This window comes from Microtus pennsylvanicus, chromosome 21, assembly GCF_037038515.1.
Source record: "Microtus pennsylvanicus isolate mMicPen1 chromosome 21, mMicPen1.hap1, whole genome shotgun sequence".
Lineage (NCBI taxonomy): Eukaryota > Metazoa > Chordata > Mammalia > Rodentia > Cricetidae > Microtus > Microtus pennsylvanicus.
In genome coordinates this window covers 29,295,518-29,318,552 of record NC_134599.1, presented here as the reverse complement: position 1 = coordinate 29,318,552, position 23,035 = coordinate 29,295,518, and the positions used below count along the sequence as shown (strand labels likewise).

General features: G+C 43.5%; 1 protein-coding gene across 9 annotated transcripts in view; it reads left to right on the top strand.

The window, feature by feature from the left end:
• Positions 1-23,035, top strand: part of Slc8a1 (solute carrier family 8 member A1) — a 357,575-nt gene that overhangs the window by 296,130 nt on the left and 38,410 nt on the right. For all 9 annotated transcript variants that reach the window (XM_075955169.1, XM_075955173.1, XM_075955175.1 and 6 more), the window contains 2 exons: positions 2,349-2,479; positions 6,488-6,587. In XM_075955169.1, coding sequence (XP_075811284.1) covers positions 2,349-2,479; positions 6,488-6,587 — 231 coding nt within the window. The remainder of the gene's footprint in view (positions 1-2,348; positions 2,480-6,487; positions 6,588-23,035) is intronic.

Here is a 23,035-nt window from a genome sequence, read left to right as displayed (position 1 = left end):
TTAATTAAAAAAATCTAGTAAGATTTTTGTCATAAGTGGAAAATAAGCTAATTATTTTTACAATGAAGAGAATGCCATTAAATTCTGGCTAGTCAAGCATTCTGCGCCTATAAACTATTTTATCTTAAGCAAAAGAAAGCCAGATGTTGGGAAGCAGCTATAGACCTGGGAGTGTCAAACCATGTATTTGTTGCTGACCAGAAAGACTGAAGGATTTGGGGGGGGGGGGCACGTTTTCATTCATAGGATGGATTCAATTTCATTCACTGCCATACCCATATTATTTTTCACCATTTTCTGGATCTGCTTCATTCTGTGAGATGTTTCCATGAACAATCCCAGTACATGATATTTTCTCCCTAACCGCTATATGTTTTCTACCTAGATTACCTTGAGCCCCATTCAAAACAACTTATAGTTTCTAAGTACATCACAGAAGTGATGGCCACAATAAATATTCTCCCACACATAGCTTTGCACTTCAAATAGATATCTAAGTGGCAATATTTCTCTTGGGGGAAGTCATTTATTATTCAGGGTATGTCAGAGAGTTGGACAAAGGCACAAATAAAATCAACCTGAACAGCCAGTGACATTGTCATGGACCCAATGATCAGAAAGCAGTGAAGAATCAAGCTATGATTGATTTGAACACTAGGTAAACTGACTTCACACATGGCCACCAATCCCTTGACTGAAAAACACAGGATTTCAGAAGGCAGTCTGGGAGACTCTACCCCTTGCCTCTCCTTGATTTATAGCTTCCCAATCCTTGTATAAAATCCCTTGCCACTCTTACAGTTAAAATTAATCTCCTTTTCTATCTGCTTTGCCTTTGCTCTTATTCAACAGCTTCTCAACAGGCCAAATAACTCATTTTCATTTTCCTTTGATTTGGTGGGATTAAAGACCACTGGGGATTTAAAATGCATTATTTTAGAATACATTACTAAGTGCATGCTAAAGAATGTGTTAGCAGATACACTCTGCTTCTGCCATCCATTCCTTCTGACACATGAAATCGAAGGTGCTAGCTATACTTCCAGCCCCTCCACCCCCCAACCCCAGTCCCCACAGTAGACTGCTAGCCAAAAATCATCCCTTAAAACCATTGCTAGATCAATAAATCGAACCAACTATAGCCACAGGGTCCCAGAGCAGAGAGGAAGCTGTGTCTGTGCAGGAAATAGAAGGTACGAACCCCTGCTGATACTGATGTCTAAATGCAAAAGGCAGGTCAGGACGCCTGAACAAAAAGGTCAGCCCTTCCCAGTCTGGATGACTCAGACAACAGACTCCACTTACAGGCAATTGCCCAGATATCCTGGAGGCGAGAGCATCAGAGTGGAGGTTTTTCCATAGCAACACCTCTGCCTCCCTGGATATGAGTGCTTCACTGGGCTCTGAGGAAGTAGCCTATCATTTCCCAGCATCCTGGACCTGAAGGTCAAGGGTGATTACAAGGGTTTGCCCTCCACAGATGCTTGACCTTGTCAGTCTGGGATTTATCCCAATGACTACCATGCAGAGAGAGACAACTGTGAGGTCCTCCTCATCAACAGACTCTTTCCTGAGAACCCTCCAGCCCTGCCTCTCCTAGAATGAGAGCTTACTTGGTGCTTCTGGAAGTAATCATTCCCACAGAGTGAATATTAGCTCCCCAAAGGCCTCACCCTCGCCCTCTCTGTTTGCTTTAAGATTAACATGGTCAGAGCTTTCCTAATACATTTCACCTTTGCACCCGAGAGGACACACTGGGGCCCAGCCATCTCAAGGAAATGTAAAATGGATGTTTCAGAGCTGAACCTGTGACAGGGACTCTTGACAAGCATGAAGCTATGAAGGAGATCAGAATATCCTTCTCGTGTCTCTTTGGCCCTGAGGCATTTTCTGATGCATCTAGAAAGAGGAAAGGAAAAGACCAAACTCTCACTTCCCTCAGGGTTACTTTAAGACTTTTAATTGTGTTTCCCTTTAGTCACGTGTTGGAAAAAATGTGTGCCGAACGCCAAACTGGCCAGCTTCACAGAAAACAGCTGGGTGATTCCCTCGGCACAAACAATATGCAGCAGGGTCCTTCTCAGTGACATGCCCTGAACATGGCTTTTCCCCATCCGAGCTTTCACATGAAATGAGACTGAACTATATTTCAATCCTCTGCTGCTTCAATGTGGCACTGCCCCATCGACCAGGCTCCGCCCCTTTGTCCCTCACCCTCCCTATCTCACCCAAGAGACTTTTAGTTGGTCCTTAGGGCATCCTTGCTCCCTGCTTTTCTTATAGCAGGATCCTGGGACTTGCAAATCTGAAGGAGGGCGTTGCTCACACTTTTGCCTTCCCTTTCCCAGACGAGTATGATGACAAGCAGCCACTGACTAGCAAAGAGGAAGAGGAGAGGCGCATTGCAGAACTGGGGCGCCCCATCCTGGGAGAGCACACCAAGCTGGAGGTGATCATTGAGGAATCTTACGAATTCAAGGTAAGCCTGTCAACACTGCCCACCCCATCAACTTGCTCAAGGTGGTTCAGTGTGGTCTGTGCCCTCAGAGCCTTCTGGGGACACTGGAAAATGTGATTTCACGTACAGGCTCATTCCCTAAAAGGCTGTCAGATCCAATTTGAAAATGTGGGGTTAGCAGAGAACCAAGAAATCCTGTACAGTAAACAGTCTCATAGCCACAGTCCAGCAGGTGACATGCTCTGTGACCGAGTCAGAACTGTCCCTTGAAAGGAGGGCTTTGTCTCAAAGGAGACAGAGAGAGAGAGAGAGAGAGAGAGAGAGAGAGAGAGAGAGAGAGAGAGAGAGAGAGAGAGAGTAGAGAGAGAGAGAGAGATTTATGCATTAGGAAAAAGTCTGATGAATCTATCAGGATTTGTGGTGTGGAAATTCAAAGGCTGTGGTTTTGGAGAATGGTCCTTTATAGCTAAGCTGTTTGGACCTGAGAATGCTCTTTGGCACTGCCCACCAGAGAAGCATATCTACAACTATACAGTTTATTCGTGAGCTGATGAGACTGGATTCTCCAATTCTCTCCCTCCTCCCTCCTCCCTCCCTCCCTCCCTCCCTCCCTCCCTTCCTTCCTCCCTCCCTTCCCTCTCCCATCTCTCTTTCTCTTTTTGGTGCGATCCTCTATATTGAACCCAGGGATTCCAGTATGTCAGGCAAGCACTATACTACTGAGCTACATCCTCAGTCAAGATTTAAAATTTCCCAGATCATGGAAGTCATTCCTTTAAACGTTAAATATATGGGGATGAGCTTCAGATTTGAGGATGAAACCTGTGTGTCCCTCCTAACCACTGTTCTGCCCCATCCCCCACACATAGCTTCCCTTGACCAGACCCTTCATATCTAAGAAAACTTGAGGTGCAGCCAACTTTAGTTGTACAGTGGGATAAGAGACTGTGTATCTCTTCTAATAACATCGAGAATTACAAACCCGGAACAGAACAATATTTTCTTTCCTTGTTTTTCAAAAGGAGATGATGCCTATTCAAACAATCAAAGAAAAAGAAAATAAAGAACCAGGCTCATATAGAAGCCTACGTGGATCTTTAGTACTAATTACCCCTTTCTTGTTGATTCATTAAATTTAATCGTCAGATTGAGTTGCCTGATAGGTAGTAAGTAACAAGGTGTCTTTGCAATTAAAATGGAATTTTTTTAAAACCTTCTTCCGACCACTGAGAACCTATCTGTCTCTTGGAGTCAACAGTGGAATGAAGACTTCGGGACTGAGCCCACTGCCAAGCCCAACATGGCATAGCCATGAGCCTGGCTCGGGAGGACATGGAGGGAACATGCCTATGCTCATGTGATTTCTGAGCACATGGAGGGAGCATGCGTATGCTCATGTGATCTCTGAGCACATGGACGGAGCATCCTATGCTCATGTGATCTCTGAGCACGTGGAGGGAGCATTTTACGCTCATGTGATCTATGAGCACATGGAGAGAGCAAGCATATGCTCATGTAATCTCTGAGCACATGGAGGGAACATGCCTATGCTCATGTGATCTCTGAGCACATGGAGGGAGCATCCTACGCTCATGTGATCTCTGAGCACATGGAGGGAGCATCCTATGCTCATGTGATCTCCGCGAATCTCCATCTGTCGGTTTCTATAGCCCACTCTGTTACTCAGTGTCCACACGTGTCCAGCTGTCCTCTTCCTCCTGCAGCTTTTCCCAGTGGGAATCAAAGGGTTCGGTGTCGCCTGTCACAGCGGAGACTGCCGTTTCTGGAACTAATTCACTCCCGCATTTTTTATACACATTGTGTGCTCTCTGCCTTAGAGGAAACAGCCATGGAAAGAACAATGCTAATAGATTTTTTAGAAAGTACTGCAGTTTCTTTATATAAGTCCACTTTACTGAGGTTTTTATTTTTTTATTCTTTAGACTAACTTTGACTTCCATCTCAAGTTCACAAACACAGTCATCATTAACTTTAACACCTAAAGGGCATCTTGGGGGCACATTTTTCAAGGGCAGTAACGTCACCATTGGCTTTCTTCACTTAGGAATTGTTTTTTTTTCTAGAATGTAACTTGAAACTTGTCCAAAGCTCTAGGAGAGCATGATCTGGACGGCATGTGCCCTCCTTCTACCCCCGCCTTCTCACCCACCATGCTAAGGTGGTGGCTTTACTAATGCCCACTCTCAAGGGTGAGGCGTTCATAACATCTTGAGTGTCTCTCTCCAGGTGAATAGAGAGTAATGTCTGAACTTTCATCCATCTGGATTTACTCTCCTTCCTCACATAGATGAAGGAACCGAACTGCACAGCACTTGGAAAAAAATTTGGCTCTGCCTCTCTGGTTCATGCTTACTACATTTTAATATATACTTGGGGTTTTCCATATCAATAAAGGTTAAGTTTAGTTCCCCTTAAAAGTTTGATCTTTAGCAGTCGTTTTATGGGGAAGTCCGTGTTCCTCTGCTGGAGCAACGCGCACCTGCTTATCACTCAGATGAGGGGGTTCTCGGACCTGGCTACGGCACAGTGTGTTCTCTCCCCCTTAGAGAGAGAGGCTCCAAGTTTCCACTCCATGCAGGAGAAAAACTGAGCTCATTTCTTCTTACATTCCACACAGCCCTTTGAATTGGCATCAGCCAAGATGCTCAGAGTACAGGGTGAGATGTGCCTGAGTTGAGAGAAAAAAGACAGATGCCTGCCGTGTGTCTCAATTTATCATTCCCAAGAGCAATGATTCAAACTCTTATCCAGGGGCACTAGCAGCTCTGGATACCAGACAAGAAGCTGAGAGGTCAGCCCCCTCCCTCTCCAACCCAAGGACATATTAGCTGGCCACCAATAATGTTGCAGAGAGCGCTAGTTGGAGATGGGTCCTTCCATGTATCATTTCTTCTTAGTGTTGCAAATCACTTCCAATGACGCATTTAGAACTAACATGCTCAGCCAATATTGTCAGCTCCCTCAAACCATAGTTCGGTATCCTGCGTTGAACACGTATAAGTCATTACCTAAGGCAAATAACGTGTGTTTTCTGCCTCTTTGCGATTAGTGGAAGTTCGAGGATGCTCTGACAGTAAGTGTGGGGGGTTGGTAGACTAGTTGGTGCTGTAGTTTCCCTGGGAGGTGCAGCCTCGTTGCCCTGGAAATGTCCCTTTTCCCTGTAGTTGCCATGATTTGTGGTAGCGCTTTGACTGTATGGCTTACTTAGTTTCCTTGTGAGCGCTTGGCAAGCCCCGTTGTTTTGTTAACCAAATTTAGAAAGTCGGAGAGTGCTCATTGCACAAAAACTAATTGCCCAATAAGTTCTAAAGTAAAAGAAGGGGCGGGCACCTCAGTGCTATTAAAGTATGGAAATGTGGTGCATGGTTATCAGCAGCGTGCCCTTAGCCACAGGAGTTGACTTTCGTTTGTCCTAATGTGCTCCTGATGTAACAGCGGTCTAGTGAGAACAGAATTACCTGGATATTAGCAAGCTGAAAAATACAATGACCTCTCTGCACCCCCACCAAATCATCATGTTTGTTGTTGATCAAACAGCAAGCAACCTTAAACCCTGCTACCTGGCTTCGTTTTGCGACAAAAATAGAGCAAGATGTCTTCCATCTCAGATCTATCACTTCCAGGCGGTCACAGACACTAAATACTGGACAGGGCCAATATTGATTCACTCGCAGACAGCCTGCCAAAGGGAGTCAAGTTGGCAGCGCTGTTGAGGGGTGCAGCTGACCTTTCAAACAGCTGCTGTTGGAAACACTGGAGGTGCTCCTGATTGGTCACTAGGCTGTAAAGAAGGCTAGACTTCTCTGGGCAGAAGTTCCCATTTGAGAGTGTTTCCAAAGACCACGATTGTTTGCATAATTGGGACAGTGTTTGCTATGGATAAATTTCTTCTGAGATTGACATCCGCTACCCCTTTCTATAACCCTGAGGCTTCCAAACAAGGTTTTAGATTTCCTGAGGCCTTCACAACTCCAGAAGTTATTGTCTTTATCCCTTTGCCTCTTCTAGAGCACTGTGGACAAACTCATTAAGAAGACGAACCTGGCCCTCGTGGTGGGGACAAACAGCTGGAGGGAGCAGTTCATCGAAGCGATCACTGTCAGTGCTGGTGAGTACCTCCCTCTGTACCCTGTGAGGAGGTGGAATGGCCAGTCTCGACTAAGTTTTCCGGTTTTGCCACTGGCAAAACACCACATGTGGCAAAATTAAGAGAAATCAGAATATCCCTTACCAGTATCCATTTATAGTTCCCTTTGGAGGGTAGACAGGATGAATTTAAACCCATTTGTGTCTTATTTTGCCATTTAACCAATCATGGGGAATTTGTCTGGATCCCCGAAAGCAGCACACATTGGCCAAGGGGAGGTCAAACAGGAGCAAGTTCATGGGAAGAAAAGGAAGACATTGAGACCTTTTTGCCACTGCTGGCATCATTTTGCGTCCACCCCGAAGGCATTGAACATCTTAGTGTTTGCATTGGCTCTGAGGTGCACACTGAAGCATGTTGCGGTTCTTCCTCTGCAAGCAAAGTACGGGGTTTTCTTTAGGAATATCCTGCAAAATGAACTGGAGGATAAGAAATCAAGAAAGAGTGCCACCTTTCCTATGCTGCCAAGCATTGTCCACTCTCCCTGTGTACAGACATAGAGGGAGTCACTTACATTCATCGGAGCAACACTGGTTTGCATTTTTTGTCTCCTTTTTCAGCTCTTCTCCTCCATTTACACTAGTTCTTTCCCCCAAATCCCCATAGGCTTATCTCACTGCAGCCAGTCAACAGAGCTAGGGGCTTTGAAGGAGCGGGTGATTCCTAAGCTGTAAAATATGGCAACAGCATCATCACCAGCAGATAGGCCGTAGCTTCTGTCACAGCCTACTCTTTCCAACTGCCACAGTAGACTTGGATGGATCTCCCTTCTGCTGTGGGAACAGAGAGTGGTTTTTAAAAAAGTGTAGTTGTTTATTGCTAATGCTGGCCCTCACCATGCTGTGGTTTCTTGCAGTCAAGTATACAGTGGGAATGTATGAGCACTAAACAGTAGAATACTATTGGGAAAGTGGATTGAAATCTTCCATGTCAGCAGTAGTAGAAGGAGATGGAAACACCCCTTGGGTGGCTTATGTTTTTCTAGAAGTCCAAGATGAGTACCCGAGACAGGAGCGTACTTCCCTCTGCCCAGAAGAACTGAGCAAACACTAACACTGACGCAGTAGTAGGAAGTGTCAAAAATGACCAAATTGTTATGGAGCTTTGAGGTACTCAGATTGCAACATGAAAGACCACATAACACTATGTTGAAGCTTGTCCAGAAGAATCCAGGTCTTCTTTAGCTGTGGATATACAAACATTTGTGTAATGGCTGGGTGCTGGTTACCAGCTCCTGGCCTGTCTGTGTCTGTCGATGCTCTTATAGGGGCAAACGGAATAGACAGATACTACTGCTAAAAGTCTAATATAGGAACTTGCTTTTCTAGTGTAGGAGAGAGCAAGTAAGACACATAGTTCACGGGTGTCTGATCATAAGCTTTGGCTAGAGAACACTGGGAGTGTGGAGAGAGACAGGGAGTGTGCAGGTGACCCCCATAATTCCATCAGTAGACCATTTAAGGGCAGATTTGCTTTCCTAGCAACAGAGTGGCTTTGTGTTCTTAGATATTTTCGTAGCTTTTAGCAAGTGTGCCAATTACTTCAAGACTGCTTTAAGCTAATGACACAGTGCAGTGTCAAAATGTGAGGGGGATTATGTGACAAGCGGAGTATTTTGGACAAGGCCAAAGCCATGCATTTGAAGCTTAGGTATGAAGAAAAACAAGTATACAGATGTTGATACTTCCTTCATTAAGAGTGCTGGAATTACAGTTGTAGACACTGAAGAAATCCCTTCCGATTCCCATGTAGTACGTCCATTGGTTGTCCTTACTGTATAGATGGAAGAATCTACATAGTTCAGAGACACAGCTTGGCTCTAGAAGGGAGTGTGTTTGTGTGTGTGTGTGTGTGTGTGTGTGTGTGTGTGTGTGTAGATGTGTGCACATTTGAATGCCAACAGCCCATGTCCTAATGTCTTTCTTAATCACTCAGTACCTTATTTTTTGAAGCAAGATCTCTCATTGGGCCTGGTGCTCACTGATTCAGCTAGACTATCTCTGGCTAGCAAGCCCCTGGGATGCATCTGTCTCTGCCTCCCTGGTGCTGGTATTACAAGCATACAGCACCTTTCCCAGCTTTTGATATGGGTGCTGTGTATTGAACTCCCATCCTCACACTTGCCCGCTCAGCCCTCTACGGCTGACCCATCTCCCCAGTCCTGATCTGGAGCTGTGGTCTGCTGAGAAAAGCCACCATGTGCCAGTGACTGTCTCAAGAGACAAAGTTTCAATGTAAGGAAAGCTGTTGCCACCAGTTTCGTGGATAGGATAGCCCTGTCACTTCTCCTGATAGCATGCTATCACCATTCTATAATGAGCCTTAACTCCAGCACTCTGTGTGTGTGTGTGTGTGTGTGTGTGTGTGTGTGTGTATTACTGAAGATTGCACACAGGGTGTTAGATATGCTAGACAAGCTCTCTACAACACATCGAGTTATGTCCCTAGCCTTTTTTTAAATTTTGAGGCAGCGTCTCAATAACTTGCCCACACTAGCCTTGAACTCATCCTGTAGCCTGAAGCTTTGCATCCTTCCAAGGTATTACATGTGTGTGACAACTCACCCGCCTTCAGTTCTTTTCAAAATAGTTAATTAGCGACATGCAAAATCTCCCAAGCTTTATGGGTTTTTTTATGCATATGTGTGCATGTGTCTTATTCATGTGTATGTTTATAAATGACTGCTTAGAGACAGACAATGTTTAGATACTTGCCTTTTTCCTGAGCTAATTGACCTTATTTACAATTTTGAGATAAAGAAGATCTGAAAAATAAGCAAATAGTTTATAGGCACTAAATTACATTAAATTACACGAAAGACAGTTTTCAAAGTGCAGTGTTTGTAATTATAACTGAATTTAAGTGCCTTGGGAATGCTAATATTCTCAGGTTGTTAAACAGACAATAAAATTTGTAAAGCAGCATTTATTGAAGGCAGACTTTCATTGGATTTTTAAGATTTCATGGCTAAATAGTTGAGAATCAGAAAGATTTTCCTTATTAAAAATATTAAATTGTCTTTGAAGGGCTCTGCCGAGAGTCTTTTCTTCCCAAGCAATTTTCTGTGCAAAATTGAATCTATGTGTCTTGCGAAACAAAAGTAATAATTTTGTAAATGGAATTTGGCTTCTCTCTCTCTTTCTGTCTCTCTCTTCTTATTAACTATCTCAAAACTCATTTCAAAGTAACTAGCTGATAACGTTGTTTCCTACCTGCCTGAACTGCACAGCGCAGTATCTGGGCTTCCTCTGACCATGATATATCTGCTCACCAAGTTCTGACAGTTGAGTATTTGAAGAGCTGAAAGACTCAAGAGATTCCAAAGATTAGGAAGGGATTACACGGTCATGTTCCAGCAATTCTCCTTCTGTTGCTTTCTGGGTAGAATACCAGAAGCAGTCATGTGCCACAGTTGAATGGCTGACAAAGCATTTCAAGGCAAGCCCAGTCCCACCAGGTACTTTTAGGATGTGTCCACACATGCACTTCTCAATGAAGTTGGATAGCACTTACTGCCTATCCAACTTGAGTTCCGTTCCACCACCCCCATTCTTCTTCCTTCTTTATGCTCCCCCATCCTGAGAAGCACTTTTAGGTTGGTCTTAAGAATCAAGTCTCAGTCATATAGGGGAAGCAGGAATATCAGCATACAGGGCAAACATAATAAGCTGGGTAAAACCCACTAGGATGCTCTCATTTCCACAGCCTCCATCTTGCTATTCGTCACTTCAGCCTCTGGCTAAGGAAGGGTGTGGGAAGTCACAGCAAGGCCAGCCATGCACACAGATGGAGGTGTGTGACTCTGGGTGACTCAGCAGATTATCACGCATGCATACCTTCCCTTCATCTTTGTTCCCTCGTGTGTAAAGGGGAGAAAAACATGCCTAATTCATGAACTCACCATAATTTTTACAGGTATAGGTAGTTCAACCTTGGTTGGACTTCCCATTTCATGGGAGTACTGAACATGGCATTTTATATACAAGAATACTGAGATCAGAGAAATATTATAACTCAAGACGAACACCGGAGAGGGGCAGTGCTGAGGAACAGGTCAGCCAAGGAAGATCTGCATTGTGAAGTATGAACTCACGGGCAAGGCCTAAGGCCTGAGTGTGTGTACACAAAAAGATGCACGTGGCAACACATCGATCCATCAATAATGTGCATAAGGGCAGATGTGCAGACAATAAATGCACGCCTTAACTGCCTGATAATCTGTGACTTTCTAAAGAAGAAATGCAGCCCACTAGCCTTTATTTCACTGATAACTTTAAAAACCCAGAGTAAAAAGTTTTCTGAAATAATTTTAAGTATGATCTTTGTGCATTTTACATAGCACCTATTGGCATTTTCACAATGAAAAGCAACGCACACACACACATAAATATGAGAGAGAAGAGAGAGCTCTCAAAATGACCAGAAAGAAAGTCCTTCTTGCTTTCTTGGTTCAACTTCTGGACATATCCTTGACCAAGTAAATAATTTTTCTGAATTTGAGTCTCATCAGTAGAGGCATGAGAGGGCAAGGCCAGGTTAGCACTAAGGTACCATCTCATACCGAGACCTAGGAACTCCGCCAGTCGCCATCCCATTCCAACAGTATTCCCTGGTAACACTGTGCTTTGTTATGGAGAAACACGCCCTGCCTACCCACCTGCCTTGCCCAGATCAAACATTCAGAAGAGTATGATACATTCTATGTCTCTGCTCCCAGTATAGAAAGGATGAGGACAGATAGGCCTGAGTTAGGCTCAGAGGAAACTAACTGAGATGATAAAGACGCAGAAGTGTTGGTTCCCTAACCGGCATTCTCTAAGGCCAGTGGAAACTTCACTGTGTATGAGAGATCACTCAATACTAGCCCAGTTTGGCTCAAGCAGCTGCTGAGCCCAGCCTGAAGACAGGTCACGGTGGATGGATCACAACAGGACATAGCCAAATGCACCTGGAGACTGGTACAGTGTAGGGATTGCTGCTCTTTCCCAGTTTTTTGCCCATAGATTTGCTGGGTGGATTGGGAAGGTTCTCAATGAAAACAGTGTTTAATTTCCAAAGCTACCAACTCAGTAGTGCCCCCCGACAGTAACTGACTTAAATAATCACCAGCCTGAAGACTGGCCCACTCCAAAAGTCCTAAATAATAAAAATGGAACCTCAAATGAGTTTCAAGGGATTTCCAGGCAGTCCGGTCTAATCAGATCGCTTCCCAGAAGCCCCTGTCACCAAATAACACCATGAGGACATTCTCATTACCTCACGTGCTGGTGCCGAGTCCCCTTCAAATCCTGCCTATGTAGTTAAAGATGATCCTGCTTGCTCAGGTTTGACACAGCCTCGGTGGGACAGCGTGGCAAATAGAAAAGAGGATGCATCATTCTTACTTATTTCCCATACACTGCAAAGATTCTTAAATATCCTTTGTCTAAAAATCTTAAATATCATAAATCTTAAATATTCTCCGTCTAAAATCAAAGAAACCAGTTTCATGAGATAGGGTTGATACAATTGTTTTGTTTAAAAAAAAAGAAGTCTGTGAAGGACCAGCAAATTAAAGGTGGACTTACTCTGCTTAAATAAGAGCATTCCCACTTATCTGGCTGTCGACTATGAGTCCGAGGGTCTGTATACATTGCCTCTGCTCAACGCAGCCGCACTTTGAGCAGTGCGACTGAACATCCTGAGACTCAGATGGTGACCTAGCTGCTGAGTGTCACCTCACCTTTGCAAGTCTATACCTAGCAAGCATTGAGCTTGGCCCTATGTGGCTCCCTCAGTCATGTCTTAACTGGTAGCAAGTCTTAGGTGAAGCGAGACAAGAAAAGGAGGTTTAGCAACGGCTAAGTCTTTTGGTTGTGAAGTTGGGGTTTGGGGGAAAAAATGTGCAAGTCTAAAACAAATGCACTGAACGGCTAGAATGAAAAGTCAGTCTTCCAAAACAGTCTAGATCAGACCGGAGAGATAGCTCAGTGGTTAAGAGCACTGACTGCTCTTCCGGAGGACCCAGGTTCAGTTCCACATAGCAGCTCACAACTGTCTGTAACTCTAGTTCCAGAGGACCTGATACCCTCACGTAGACATACATGTAGGCAAAACATCAATGTACATAAAATAAAAATAAATCAATTATTTAAAATGGAAAGGACAGATCAGTTTCTGGATTTCACAGAGACTCCTGGTTTGTTCCCATCCAAAGGAACCCAGGAGGTTTCCAAAGTGACTCCATGACTTTGGGGCTCTGTTACGTCTGATCCTAGATGTAAGGTTGATTGTTTAAACTTTGTAGTAATAAGAGTGGCGGGGCTGCGTCCCCAGCACCCCAGCCACCTGCTAGCTTATGCCTCAAAATAATTACACTGATACTGTATTCTTTTAAATACTGCTTGGCCCATTATATCTAGCCTCTTCTTGGCTAACTCTCACACCTGGACTAGCCCATTTCTAATATTCTATCACCCCAAGGTGCGCTTACCAGGAAGATTCTAGCCTACGTCCATCCTGGCGGCTTGCTTCATTGCGTGTGTCTGCCCGGGAGGGAAGCATGGCGTCTCTGAGCTCACTTCCTCTTCCTCCCAGCATTCTGTTCTGTTTACTCCTCCTACCTATGTTTTAACCTATGAGGGCCAAGCAGTTTCTTTATTGCTTAACCAATGAAATCAACAGATCGATATATGACACTCCCACATCAAAACTCCGAGAAGAGTCGCTGACCAGCCTCTTCTATAAGTTCTTGGCCTTTCCCTGTGACTTATGACAGTCTCTAGACAGATTCTTCATGCCCGGAATCCTCTCAGGCTTCCCCAGCCTTGTGTTGATAGAGTAACAATTACTGGACGTGAAGAGTGGCTAGCAGCGCTGCTGTCCCCCTTAGCTCTGATCCCATCTCTCAGCCCATAGCTGGAACACGTTCTTTGTGAGAGAAGCTGCATTTAACTTACTTAATTCTTAAATTTGTGTGCTTGAAACCCTTAGCGTCTTTGATCCCTTGAGTTTAAACAGTCAAAGAACCACATAATCTCATTGCATTTCTCTAGACCAGTCATTTAGCTTTCCTGGGCCGTGAATGGAAGTGAGAGAACACACGGCCTTATGAGTTGTCTTTGAGACACAGGAACAATGAAGGAAGGAAGGAAACAGAAATATTGGTGGAATCCCCAAGGATCATTCATCATAGGCAATCAACTTGCATAGTTCCGTTATTTGAAATAACACCTTAGGGCTGGAGAGATGGCTCAGCCATTAAAGGCTAGGCTCACAACCAAAAATATATGAAATAACACCTTAATGAAGATGGAATATCTACCTTTGAACATGTGTTAAGTAAATTACATAGTTACGTTTGATCAAAGGTCGCCACAGACATTAGATGCACTATTTGTACTAAGCATGTTATGGCTTCAGATCTAGGAAATTAAATATATCTGTGCATATTTAATATATATAATATAATATAAATTAAATATACAATGTAGAAGCAAATATGTTTAATATATGCACAAATATAATATATACAATTTCTTAGACACATGCTGCACTTCAAGAATACTTTGAGACATCTGCAATTCTATAATTTTACAAAAATCCATATGCACATGGCACATAGAGGTACACATGTATGTACTTGTAAACAGAAAAAATGTGTGTGTACAGATTGAATATGCAAACAATTTGTATTTAAAATCACACTTTCTGTCACTGTTGTTGGTGGAATGTTCTTGCCATTTAGCTGATGATTATGAACCTACTCAAGAAAAAGTAAAAGTAGAAGGAACGAGCGAGAGAACACTGTGGACAGCAATTTCCAGAAACTCTTTGTGCAGATACGCTGGGTCGTACTAGTATGGAAGCCTTATGATATCCATCAGTTTAAATCTGTCAGCGGTAACAGGCAAAAATGGAGACTCCAGTATCTTTCCCTCATTGTTCTGGAACAAGGCAGGCAGACCAGCCACCATGCGGTGCAAGTACAGAAGACAGGAGGCAGAGCAATTATTTTTCTGGCCCCTGGATATGTATTAGCTGATTTTTTTTTCAGAAAAGAATATTGGCTTGTTGAGCTGTTTTTCTCTTAAATTGCCTATTACAAAGATCTTGAGGAAAAGACTGCACTGAAGGGCTCCCGAATGAGTCAGCGCTCTCCTTCCTGAGCCTGAAGTCATGTCTCTAATGCGGCTTTTGTCTGGAGAGGCTCAGCTCTGCTAACAATGCCCCATCTCTGGATCCAGCAGCTCTTTTGTTGGCACTGGCTACTGCTATGTGGAGAGAGGTTTAGCTGTCGAATACCCATCAGAGCCTAAGACACAGGGGCACTTCCCATCCCTTGGTGGGAGCCTTTGTATAATGTTTCCATGGAAGACACATTTCAATATTATCCGAAGAACTGTAAATCATAAGAAATGTACCTCCTGCATGCGCACAGACCCCCCACCCCCACACACTGTATAGAGCAGCGACCCATACCACAGCAACCTACAGCACTGATTCTTGCTGTTCACAGCGTGCCCTCTGGATGAGGTTCTTGTCATCTATGATCCTACGATGAAAAGCCACTTGCCTAAGTCAACTTTAATACACACTCCCCACCCCATACATATTTCCTTCCTTGTCTTTGATCATTTCTGGCTGAGTGTTTTATCTTTTTTCTTGTTAAAACATCTTGGATCCAAATCATGGCAAAGAACAGTGTTCTGCTATTTAATAAAGGTGGTGGAGAGAGAGAGACAGAGAGAGAGAGAGAGAGAGAGAGAGAGAGAGAGAGAGAGAGAGAGAGAGAGAGAGAGAGAGAGACTGAGAGACTCCTCCCAGGCAGCACAGAGGCAGCTTTCAGACGCGAGGCTCTTGCTACCCTCATACAGAAATGTTCTCGTTTTCCTGTTGGAAATCTGGGATGCCGGCTTCACCAGTCAGGCAGACATTCTATCTGTGGGACTCAAAGACTGGAACTTTCCTGGCCCAAAGTGATAACAGCATGGATCATCAGTGAAAGACGATGCTTTGGTGGCTAGCTGTTTTCTGTCTCCACTGCTCCTGTGCAGCACCACCGAGCCCACTCGACAACATGGGGACATGGATATTGGATTCTTACCCTGAGCCTAAGATTCTGAATCTGAAGCTATAAGCCCTCTTTCCATCTTATCTGGCTTGTGCCTCCCAGAGTTCCAAGCCTATAAGCCATTTCTCACTCAATGCACAGACACATACTTCGCCTCTGCATGCAGTGTCTTTCCTCTTTACATGGTTATTGTTTTTTTTCTTTTTGAGCCCGCAGAACACCTCACCTTAGGGGCTTTTTCTCAACTAGCCAGGTTCTCTCTCTCTCTCTCTCTCTCTCTCTCTCTCTCTCTCTCTCACACACACACACACACACACACACACACACACACACACATACACACACACACAAAAAAAATAACCACACATTTACATTTTTAAAAGTCTCATCACAAAAGAAATAGCTAGTTGTACCTATTACCCATTTATCCAAAGGAGGAAATGAGGATACAAAGGGACTCTGTGATGTGCCCATGTTAATCATGGACAGAGCCTTCTTTTCAGTGGCAGGCCCTATTTATGGAGATCTCACTGACAATGACAACTGGGGAGAAGGAGGTAGGAGCATGCAGATGAAAGATGCCCTGAGCAATTGCAATCACTTTCTATTGTGTAAACCAAAGCCAGGATTAGAATCTTGGGTACTCACTCACACCACCACTTTGTCAGCAATAGACTCATGTGACGTCAAGACCAGAACAGTCCATCCAGGTGGCCCTGGGATCACGAAAATGGTCCAAGGAAGGATTTTGTCACCACCGAAGGACAGGAGTTCTTCCTTCTTGGTGACCAGAAAGAAAGATGTTTGAACCTAAATAAAAGAGATTTTTGATCCCCAATAAATAAACCATTAACTTCATAGCAAGAATAAAGTGGAGTCAGCCATTCTCCCAAAGACTAATTCAGCATTTTATAAATCACTCAAGGACTTAAAGAAGACAGATAGTTCTCAATTATACCTTCCCCAAAACAAAACTGATGAGATTAGATTGTACCTGAATGAATGTTTGCTGCACAAAGAGATTAGTTTCCCCTGTGGACACAATGGACCTCGTAGTCACGGAAATGAGGAAGCAGAATGAATCTTAGAGCTTGTAAGCAAGTCACCTGCATCTTTAGAGCCTTGATTTTTTTTCGTTAATATGGCCTTATTAGGCTCCTGGGAATGTAAAGGGTAACGTTTGTGCATTTACCGTATGCATGAAAGCAAGTGTCCCAGGAGGGAGCGGGTACCACAGCTTCACTACAGCCACATCTTAGGGGTCCTGGGTGTCCTTCATGCTCCTCTGTCTGAGGGGAGGCTTGGGTACTTACCTACCCTTCATGTAAATTTGATCATTTGCCTGGGATGTAACATCAATGTTTGTTGACAACAACAGGGTCATGTCTGCCCCAACAGCACCTCCAATCTCAACCTCCCTCTCTCTAGAAGGCTAATTTAGACACTCCTGCTAATATTCAAAAAGTGCTAACAGGACCCCCAGGTCAGTCTTAGAACCTGGTGTACCCACCAAAACAAGACCATCAACAGTAGTAGGCGATGTGTGCATTTGCTCTGTGTAGGTCCTACTTACCAAAGGTTTGTTTCTTAGGTTACTGAAGCCTGCAGGAAATGGGTTTCTATTGCTGGAACCTGGAATTCTTTCTATCCTGCAATTCATAGATTATTTGAGAACATCGAATTTCAAGATTCTTGCTCTGATATAGTGGGGATAGGAGCTAGAGGCAATAACACTCATAACAGAACATGCCAAGATGTTATTGTGTAGGAGAAGTGGGGTAAGGGGACGCCAAAACTCAAGCAGCCAGTGTTGTCCTCCTAAGAGTTTCATTGTGTTAATAATCTGACTTACAGAGACCTGGAACATCTTAGTGGATCCGTTTTTCATTTTGACAGTGGCTACAGGCTGAGAAATATTGGTGGCACATGAAGTGTTTCTTCATTTGTGTCAAGCGTCCTAATAAGAGCTGGAAAAACCTCAGGCTGATGTCCACGGAAGGCCTCTCCCAGGGGCTCATTTGTCTCAAACAAGGTTGAGGCTCACACACTGAGGGTGAAGTTCTTTTGGAGTCCCTTTCTAATATTGTCACAGGTCACCTGACCCTTGACTCCCTAAGAATAAGCACCGGTCCTATAGAGAAGAATGCCCCCACAGCTGCCTGTGGCCTGGAAATAACTGGTGAAATTTATCAGGAGGGCCTACATAGCATCTTCTCCACCCACGATCAGGCCAGTCGCCCAAGCTATAGAAATCTCCGACTCAGATTTGACAAACAATGATATTGGGATCCAGAGCACTCATTGAAAGAAGTAGAATGCAAACTGGAGAGAACTGTATCCCAGAAGAGGCCCAGAAATTACTGTGCGTGCCAGTGTCCAGTAACCGCAGATTCCAAGACCAGGGTCTCCATGCTAATTTCAGTACCATCAGCTAGTGGAGAGAGAGAGAGAGAGAGAGAGAGAGAGAGAGAGAGAGAGAGAGACCATTCAGTTGTAACACCTGAGTCCCTCTCAGACCTTTGGCTTCACAGGGCTCAGGCAGTAAGAAAATATACACTGTCTTCCTGGAGGTCAGCCTGAGCTGCCTGCCAGAACCACCAAATTCCGACTGTGAAGTTGTGAGTCCTCTGGTATAGCTGACTCTCTCAAGTTTGACACCGGTGGACATCTTAAAAAAAAGTGATTATTATAGAAGAAGCCACATGAAGGAGCCGGTTGAATCTGGCCAACTTGAAGTTCAGTTTCCCAGAATGCCCACTTGTTTCAAATGACAGAAGCAAATGGCTCCAGTTTCTCCTGTGCTTGAGCAGCTCACACATCTGAAAAGATGCAAACTGACTCTTAAGACCTCTCTCTGACAAGAAAGTGTCTTCCTAAGTCTTCCTTAGGAGAAAACTTTAACATCTCCTTTACCTGCAAGAGTATGTAGCTGTGTTCTCACTGAGCAAGCTAAAGAGAATGGTGGTCAGTGTCCAGATCCAGAGCCAGAGCAAGGGGTGAATCTTTAGGGAGGGGTCACTGAACTTGTGATACATAGAAACCATAAGACCAGAAAATCATGATTATTCTTAATAAAAAAATAGCTTAAAAGTATATAAAAGGGTAAAGAAAAAGAAAATTAAATCATAGCAAGAACAAGACAGTAAAATGCTACTGAACTTAACTCAAGCTTTATGTACTAGACATACAGATATACACAGGTACACACGATTAAGGAAATAAAGCTTGGCTTGCTGAATCTTGGGTTGCTGTTACTGTTGCTGCTGTTGCTGCTGTTGCTTCTGTTGTTTTTATTGTTGTAGCTGTTATTGCTGTTGTTGCTGATGTTCCTGTTATTGTTATTAGTATTGTTGTTGCTATTGCTGCTGTGCCTGTTCTTGCTGTTGCTGCTGCTGTTGTTGTTTTTATTGTTGCTGTTGTTGTTGTTATTGATGTCGTTGATGTTCCTGTTATTGCTGTTGTTGTTACTGTTGTTGCTATTGCTGCTGTGGCTGTTGTTGCTGTGGTTATTGCTGCTGCTGTTGTAGCTGTTCTCCCTCCCTGTAGAAGAGAAAGGGTAAATTAACTGACGAACTGATGGCTATGTTTCCTTTTGCCTTTTCCATTTCAAGATTTCCATTTCAAAGGTCTAAACCTTTGCAGGCAATGGGAAATCAAAATAGAATGGAATAGGAGCACCTAGTTTGATTCTGTATGTTAAGCTATAAAAGAAGGAAAGATTCTGGTATGGTGGAGTAGAGAGCTCTCTGTATACCTGTGAAGGACCAGAACGATCAGACACAAACTCAGGCTAACAGCCGTCTGTGTCTCCCAGACTGATTTACCTATACACGTACGGCCCTTCAAGCAGTTTCCTGGGTTCTAGAACGGGGAGTTAGATGAAGGTCAATATGTTCTGAACTGGAAAGCTGACCTTTGTCCACTAGAAATGGGAATAAGAACCTGACATTTTCCAAAGCAGAGATTCCAAAATGGTCACACTATGATCGCTTCCTTGCTTGTTTCCCTGTGTGCATGGTCCCCAAAGATATACAGAATAGCATACACCTGACTCAGTAAATAAAAATGATGTCTGAAAATACCAGAGTTCAAATGTTATTGATTGTGTGGGCCAATATTTTCATATTCATAGAAGGCACAGCATTGTATATAGCTAGCACAGGGCAATGAAAGGGTAGAATCAATAGGTGATTGATGCTAAACCTAGTTGTTTCGTTAGGGCATCATGTAGGAATATGCTTCCTCAGGCAGTTAGATCAAGTCACAACTTAGTTACTTACCCAACTTACCAACTAAACAATTATTGTAAAATACGAATTTAAATTTCCCAAGTTTGAGATTCTTCCTATATAGGACAAGAATAACGATGCCCACCTTAAAGTGTTACTGTAATGTCAATATAAGGTCAGTATGGGAAAAGACTTGGTTTTTGGCTCTGTATCTGTCTCTAGCTAGGCACCTCCTCATATCCCTTTGCCCCACCCTCTCTTTAAAAAAAAAAAGTCAGTTTCAGGAAATAGTGGTGACGATGGTTCGCTTGAACTGCACATAGATCATTGACATCAGACTGCTGAGGCTGGATTGATTTATTGCCTTCCGGTCAACAACAATTCTGGTCTATAGCACAGGTCTGTGAAGGACCCATGCTTTTACCGAGGACCCAGATCTTTCCTCTCTCAGTTTTCAAAGCAGCACTGTGGTGTGGCAGTTAGCAAACTCATTTGACAGACAGGGATCTGAGCCTGGGAAATACAAGTGTCTTCCCAAGAAACAGAAATTGGTCTGCAGTATTTCTGACTCAAGTGTAGCTCATCCCAGCGGCTTCTTTTTCTGGTTCCCAACACACTCCTTGAGGCCCATGTCTATGGAGGGATGTCAACAAACAAGTGTTTACCATAGAAGATAAGGTATCAGCTGGTGGCAAGCCTCCTGCCCAGCTCCCATGCTCCACTGAGCCGATGATATCCTTGTTCTGTGCTTCAGGGAAGTGACCAATGCCTTGTTAATACATCAATAGTTGAAGTTAAGCCATCTCCACTACCTGCACATTTAATAATTTGGCTATTTTTATGGCTATATTTATGGAGACCAACGTGTATCAGGGAAGCCATTTCTTCTAAGGCTCCAGGAGGGATTAATGGGACACAGATTGTTTATCTTTCCATTAGTGGAATCTATAAAGCTGAAAAGAAGGATTCTGCGATAAGAGGGATTTAACTGAGAGCCTATAAAAGCAACCCCCCCAACTTGTCTATCTCCATGCCAGCCCAGAGGAGGGATGTGAAGGGATGTGCAGCCCCAGGCAATCCTGCGCTGACAGGCTACAGAACCAGCAGATGGCTGTCCTTTCTGCTGTGAAATAAAAGATGCTCCCAAGTTATCGAGGAGAGGGCTAATGCTCCATTGCTCTTCGTGAGAAACAGACTCTTAAGGATAGTCCAGCTGGTGATGGACACCCTTAATACTCGCTTGTCCTTCCCCAAGACAGGATAATCGTGCAGCATGCATGGAGGCCAGTGGTCATTTTTAATCGTTACGTGACTTGTCAGCTAATCCTTAAAGTATATAAAGTTCAGTGAGATCCCAGGGAAAAAAGAATGAAGACACAGTTCTACTTTAAAACGTTGTAAGACACATGATGATTTTCCAACAGGTTTAAACATGACAATATTTAAGATTCTCTGTAATACTGGAAGGCTAGGGAATATTCTCTCTTTCTCTCTCTCTTTCCCTTTCTCTCTCTCTTTCCCTTTTTCTCTCTCTTTCCCTTTCTCTCTCTCTCATACACACACACACACATACATACATACATACATACATACACACACACACACATGTACATACTTTATGCTTTGGTTTTGGTTTTTGAGATAGTGTCTTGTTTACATAGCTCCAGCTAGGCCTCAAACTCACAGAGATCCACCTGCCTCTGCTTCCTGAGATTAAAGGAGTGCACCACTACACCCTGTGCTTTATGCTATTTTGTTTTAAAATTTTTAGGAAACAGCATGTTAACTGTGCAATGAAATAATGATGGGGAAAACACAGCTGTATGCCTGAGTAGAAGGATATAATAATACGCAACGTGATAATCATTAGCTTGAAGCATCCTCAGGAATCTGGTACAATTTGTCTAATTCTTCCCCTGAACAGCCCTCCTGGGAAAGGTGATATTATTTCCACTTTCAAAATAAAAATAATATCTACTCCTGATTTACATGTGTCATTTCTTTTGAGAAGTTTCATTCTTTGCTTTCTGGTTCTTCTTTAAACTTTGAGACTTAATCATTCCCAAAATAAATGACTTTGCAGAGGCAGAATGTCCTTTGCTTCTGTGGATGACTGATAGAAACTCAGTGTTAACAAAACATTTTCGTCATATATCCTGAGAAATTCTAAGTGCCCTAACATATGGAAGTTAAGAGAACGGTCTGACACAAAAGAAATATAACCAGAGATTGTGGTGCTTTTGCAGAACTTACAGGTGGACATGCTTACAGAAAGTGGGAAGGACAAGTCAGGCATAAAACTAACGTGGCTCTTGTCTCCCTCACACCTTAAGATTAACTATAAAAACTGAAGCTTTCACAGTTTTATCTGGAGCAAAATCAGAGTAAAGAGAAGTGGATAAAGAATAGGCAAAAGGATAAAGAAGTAAAGAAGCAGGGAAATTTCCTAAATGCATGGGCAGTGTTTGTTTTTAAGTGACGTGCAGCATTTGTGCATAGTTGTGGCTGCAGTGTGATATCTGATATACGTACCCCGACATTAAGAGGTGACAACAGGAGGATTCCAGTGAGCTGCTGTTGGTTGACCAAAGCTGCCATAATAAACTGCCACAAATTGATGCTTAAACAGAAGAAATTTATTCTCTGTGCATCAAGGTGTGAGTCGGTTTGGTTCTCCCAATCAGTCCCTTGGCTTGCACATGTACATGTCCTTGCAATAAGGTCTCACTGTGTAGCTCAGGTGTCCTCAAATTCTGACTCCTGCCTCCGCCTCTCAAAGGGTGAGCATCCGGACTGTGCCCCCATACCCAGACTCAATGTCTTTCTGACACATTGTCTCACATTGCTGATCAAAGGCATTATCTCTCAATAAGATTGCATTCTAGGGATGGGGGGTTAGGGCTTTGAAGCATTGATTGGGAGGGAGGAGGTGAGTGTAACCCATTTTAGATGCTTTTATTTAAAGAGCAGTTTGTGCTTTCAGAAGAGGCTACTAAAAACATGTTCTCACTCCTACGGTATGAACCTGGGAGATCAACAATGCTTTTTCACTCCTAGAATTTTCTGTCAATCCACTAGACTCAAGTTCTTCTCCTGTGCATTCCCCAAAGGTGATTCTGTACATTTAT